The sequence below is a fragment of the Pelophylax lessonae genome (genome assembly GCF_965119305.1).
Source record: "Pelophylax lessonae genome assembly, chromosome: 1".
Taxonomy (NCBI): domain Eukaryota; kingdom Metazoa; phylum Chordata; class Amphibia; order Anura; family Ranidae; genus Pelophylax; species Pelophylax lessonae.
Window position 1 is genome coordinate 860,827,128 of NC_138768.1, and position 6,000 is coordinate 860,833,127.

Genomic DNA, 6,000 nt, shown 5'->3' on the forward strand with positions numbered 1-6,000 from the left:
GCCTATCAAGGCCCAAAAGTACCACCTATCAGTGCCCATAAGTGCCACCTATCAGTGCCAATGAGTGCCTGCTCATCAGTGCCACCTATCAGTGCTTATCAGTGATGCCAGTCAGTGCTGCCTTTCAATGCCCATCAGTGCCTGCTCATCAGTGCTGCCTATCAGTAGTGCCCATCAATGCCACCAATCAGTGCCCATCAGTGCCGCCCATCAATGGCAGTCAGTGCCCATAAGTGCTGCCTATCAGTGCCCATCAGTGCCGCCTATTAGTGCCCACCAGTGCTGCCTATCAGTGCTTATCAGTGCTGCATATCAGTGCCACCTATCAGTGCCCATACGTGCCGCCTATCAGTGCCCATCCATGCCTGCTCATTAGTGCCCATCAGTGCCACCAATCAGTGCCCATTGGTGCTGCCCAGCAGTGCCACCAATCAGTGCCCATCAGTGCTGCCTATCAGTGCCTATAAATGCCGCCTATCAGTGCTGCCTATCGGTGCTCATCAGTGCTGCATATCAGTGCCACCTATCAGTGCCCCTCAGTGCTGCATATTAATGCCTCCTCATCAGTTCCACCTTATCAGTAACCTTCAGTTCTGCCTCATCAGTGCCCATCAGTGCAGCCTCATGAGCGCACCTCAGTGAAGGAGTAAAATTACTTATTTACAAAATGTTATAACAGAAACGAAGAAAAACCTTTTTTTTTTTCTCAATTTTCGGTCTTTTTTCATTTATTTAGCAAAAAAATACAAACCCTAGTGTTAAATACCACTAAAAGAAAGCTCTATCTGTCTCCAAAAAAATGATACAAATTTAATTTGGTACAGCATTGCATGACCGCACAATTGACATTCAAAATGCGACAGTGCTGAAAGCTGAAAATTGGCCTGGGCAGGAAGAGGGTGAAAGTGTCGGGTATTGAAGCGGTTAAAGGCCACTGACAACTATACGATATGGATTACGTAAAAGCAACACATTTTATTACATCATCTAAAATATACAACAATGACAAATGATTAAAAAGAGGTTTAGAATGATAACAGCAAAGTACTTAATATACAGATATAGGCAAGGTATGAAAGTGTTTCCTCTTCAACCCGACACATTTCAGGAAGAGTTCAATCCTTCCATCAGGGGTAATATAGAAGAGAGATGGTAGAAATTTCATACCAACAACCATTAGGCAACACCTGGAGCAGCCTTCCTTAACCACTTTACCACCGGATGATTTTGCTCTCTTAAGTCCAGGCCACTTTTTGCGATTCGGCGCTGTGCGATTTTAACTGACAATTGCGCGGTCGTGCGACGCCGTACCCAAACAAAATTTACGTCCTTTTTTTTCCACAAACAGAGCTTTCTTTTGGTGGTATTTGATCACCTGTGCGATTGTTACTTTTTGCGCTATAAACAAAAGAAGAGCATTTATTTTGAAAAAAATAACAATATTTTTAACATTTTTTTATATGAAATTCCCCCCCAAAAAAATGTAAAAATCTAATTTTTGGCCAATTTGTTTTCTGATACCTATGTTTGGTAAAAAAAATCACGATAAGCGTATTTTGATTGGTTTGCGCAAAAGTTATTGCGTTTACTAACTAAGGGAAAGATTTCTGTCATTTTTGGTGTTTTTTTTAACGCGTAATGGCGGCGATCTGCGATTTTTTTGCGGGACTGCGACATTGCGGCGGACAGATCGGACCCTTGACTGACATTTTTGACACTTTTGGGGGTACCAGTGACATTACTGCAGTAATCAGTGCTATATATATGCACTGTTACTGTAAAAATGACACTGGCAGGGAAAGGGTTAATTTTATTGGAGAGGGAGGGGTTAATGTATGCCTGGTGCTTACTGACGTGTGGGGGGGAGGGAGGTGACTGAGTGAGTCAGGGACAGATCGGATGTTCAGCTATGCTGAACCATGCTATCTGTCCCTGCCTGTCACTTAGGAGATCCGCCCGCTCTGTTTACACAAGCGGGCGGATCTACTCACTCGATTCCCCGACGATCGGGGAAGAGCAGCGGTGATCGCCGCCGCTCCTCCCCTGGCCCGACTCCCGCTGTGACTGAAAACAGCAGGAGCGCGCCTCCAGCGGCGCGCGAGCGTCGCCTACAGGGGGAGGAGTCCAGGTCTACGTCGCTGGACGATAACGAGCCACATTGCTGCAGTAGCAGCAATGTGAGCAGTGGGCAAGTGGTTAAAAAGTTTAAAACCAAATCATAAAAACTCACATTTGCCTATGCCTCACAACGGCAAGCACTCAATAGGTCTGGATAATTTGAAACGCTTCTGCGTGCATTCCACCTGCGTTCCACCGGGTCAGACGTGACGAAACCGGAAATGATGTCGCTGCACTGGACCTCAATACATTTTGCAATAACGCATCACCAGGAATTTTTTAGCGAAAAGGACAAGGGGACATTTTACAAAAACAGATCAGTTTAGGAGTATAGAGAAGCCATATACTTTACCTAACCAGGGTCTTCAAAGGATGTTTGATGAGGCCCTGTTGTAAATGGTCTAGTCTAGTACTGAGAAACACCAACCATGCCCAAATTGAATCCTTGCTGAAACTATGGCAAAAAACATAGTAGTATTGGAAATTAAAACATTAGTTCTTCTATAAATGGCTGTTTAATCACATGGAAATAAATGTTATATTTTTATATCTCTGTGCTAAAGACACCCAAATCTATTTCTCTACCCCTAAGCTCACTCCTTCAGTCTCCTCACGTATCAATTATTTACTAACAGACATATCAGCCTGGATGTCACACCACTCCCTCAAACTCAATCTATCCAAAACCAAGCTCATTAATTTTTATCCCACATTTGCCTCTTCCCCTGATTTCTTGGTCAAGATCGATAGCACCACTATTAGGCCAACCTCGCATACCAAGGTTCTAGGTGTAATCCTTGTCTCTGATCTATCCTTTTGGTCCTATGTCCAATCACTGTCCAAATCATGCCGCCTCAACCTCCACAACATCTCCAGAATACGCCCCTTCCTAACCAATGACACCACAAAGCTCCTGGTTCACTCCCTGGTCATCCCTCACCTCGACTACTGCAACTCCCCCCTCACGGGATTACCTTTACATTGGCCATCCCCCCTTCAGCCCATCATGAGTGCTGCTGCCAGGCTCTTCCACCTTACCAACCACTCAGTGTCTGCTACCCCTCTCTGTCAATCCCTCAACTGGCTTCCACTCACCCAACCAATTAACCACTTAAGCCCCGGAAGATTTTACCCCCTTCCTGACCAGGGGGTATTTTGTGATTCGGCACTGTGTGACTTTAATGGACAATTGCGCGGTCGTGCGACGCTGTATCTAAACGAATTTGGCGTCCTTTTTTTCCCACAAACAGAGCTTTCTTTTGGTGGTATTTGATCACCTGTGCGATTTTTTGATCATGCGCTATTAACAAAAAAAGAGCGTCAATTTTGCAAAAATAGCAATATTTTTCACATTTTTTTTATATGAAATTCCCCCCCAAAAAAATGTAAAAATCTAAATTTTTTAACATTTTCGGCCAATTTGTTTTATGCTACCTATGTTTGGTAAAAAAAAATCGCAAAAAGCGTATTTTGATTGGTTTGCGCAAAAGTGGTTAAATTAGAAATTCTAATAACTTACAAAGCCATTCACAACTCTGCCCCCAGCTACATCACTAACCTAGTCTCAAAATACCAACCTACTCCTTCCTTTTGTTCCTCCCAAGACCTCCTACTCTCTAGTTTCCTCGTCACCTCCTCCCATGCTCACCTCCTGGACTTCTCCCGAGCCTCTCGTATCGTCTGAAACTTCCAACCCCAATCTGTCCAGCTATCTTCTACTCTATCCAATTGTAAGTGATCCCTGAAAACCCTTCTCTTTAGAGACGCCTAACCTGTCCTGCCTCCACCTAACAATTGTACATTTATTTTCTCTATTAGCTCACCCCCCCCCACCCCCACAGTTATTACCTTTTGAATCACTTGACCCTCCCTCTTAGATTGTAAGCTCTAACGAGCAGGGCCCTCTGATTCCTCCTGTTTTGCATTGTATTGTAACTTTACTGTCTGCCCTCATGTTGTAAAGTGCCACGCAAACTGTTGCCACTAAAGGCGGTTCCCGGGTTACAAACATCCGACTTACAAACCACTCCTACTTACAAACGGAGGGTGACAACAGGAAGTGAGAGGAAATATATCCCTAGGAAGGGAAATTCGCTCCTGTAAGAGTTCTCATGGGAAAAAGGGGTCTCCACTGAAGCTTTATCACCAATCCTTGTTTCCACAACAACCCCAAAATTTTCTAAATCCAGTTATTATAGGGACAGAAGGTGAGGTAAAATCTTCTGAACAGGGGTACAGATAGCGAAACAAACATTACCTATGCTATCCAAAAAACGTAAGAATTATTCTTTTGGCTGGAGTTACTCTTAAAAAATGTACCCGTTCCGACTTACAAACAATTTCGACCTCAGAACAAACCTACAGTCCCTATCTTGTTTGAAACCTGGGGACCGCCTGTATATAAATTCTGTATAATAATAATAATATCTTTTGCTGTTGGCAGACAGTGAGAACTGTATGAAGTGCAGAGAGGATGAATGGCCTAATGAGAAGAAGGATCAATGTATTCCAAAACTGGTGGAATTTCTCTCCTACACTGATGGCATTTCTAAAGCATTTCTAACACTTTCTGCTTTACTCTGTATTGTGACTGTATTAGTAATGGGGATTTTTATATGCTATTTGAACACCCCCATTGTCAAAGCTAATAACAGAAATCTGAGTTTTGTTCTCCTTGTCTCCATCTTGTTGAGCTTCCTCTGTGTGTTTGTGTTCATTGGTCAGCCTTTGGATATAACCTGTACACTCCGTGTCATGACATTTGGAGTCACCTTCTCCATCGCTGTCTCCTCTCTTCTTGCTAAAACAATCATGGTTTACATTGCTTTCAAAGCCACCAAACCTGGCAGCTACTGGAGGAAATGGATTGGAAGCAAACTTCCGGGTTCCATAGTATCCATGTGTTCCTCTGTTCAAGTGATAATATGTCTTATTTGGTTGTCCTCTTCTTGCCCCTTTAAAGAAATGGACACTCACTCCTATCAGGACAAGATCATCATTCAGTGTAATGAAGGATCAGTTATTGGGTTCTACTCTGTGTTGGGTTATATGGGGTTTCTGGCAGCTATAAGCTTTGTCCTTGCTTTCCTGGTGAGGACATTACCAGACAGTTTTAATGAGGCCAAGTACATCACCTTTAGTATGCTGGTGTTCTTCAGTGTCTGGATTGCCACGATCCCTGCCTATCTCAGTACTAAAGGGAAATACATGGTGGTTGTTGAGGTCTTTGCCATATTGGCCTCAGGTGCTGGTCTTCTCAGCTGTATATTTTTGCCAAAATGTTTCATTATACTATTTAATCGCAAATTGAATGTACAATCGCATTTGCTTGATAGCAAAAATAGATTTTCATAGGGTTTACTCTAGGTGGTATACCGTTCCAGAAGCCTCTCAAAACTGTTTCCAGGTTCCTCACACTTTCGTGGTTGTGGACAGTGGGGACACCCCTTCATATTTGGTGGACATGCCCTAAGGTTAGACTGTTCTGGGGATGTGTCCACTATTTGATATATTCTGTTACATTGTTTAAAGCGGAGTTCTGGCCTATTTTGCAACTTTAGTGATTCCTGGAGTGCTCGCTATGCTGATCAACAATTGGGCATTTTCATTTTTTTTCGGGGGTCCCTTACCTTATTTTCAGGGCATTTTTGATTGTACTTTCTCCTTCTCCCCCCTCTGTGGCCGCGGCCACCGACATCACTTCTGCCTTTGCATTGCATCCTGGGAGCTGTTTGTCATCACTCCCAGGAGGCTGGAATCAGGAAGAACTCCCAGAACACTCCCTGGAATCAGGAAGAAGGACACAGCAGATTACACTGCGGCTTCAGATGCCCACATCCAAGATGGCCGCGCCCAGACAGCGTTTTTAACCTCCTTAGCGGT

At 43.8% G+C, this 6,000-nt stretch overlaps 1 protein-coding gene across 1 annotated transcript in view; it reads left to right on the plus strand.

Annotated features, from left to right (window-relative positions):
* LOC309550042 (vomeronasal type-2 receptor 26-like) overlaps positions 1-5,472 on the plus strand; it is a gene marked incomplete at both ends in the record, with an annotated part of 53,353 nt that extends 47,881 nt beyond the window's left edge. Inside the window, one exon of the mRNA XM_082250510.1 lies at positions 4,562-5,472. Coding sequence (XP_082106636.1) covers positions 4,562-5,472 — 911 coding nt within the window. The remainder of the gene's footprint in view (positions 1-4,561) is intronic.
* Between the last annotated feature and the right edge of the window lie 528 nt (positions 5,473-6,000).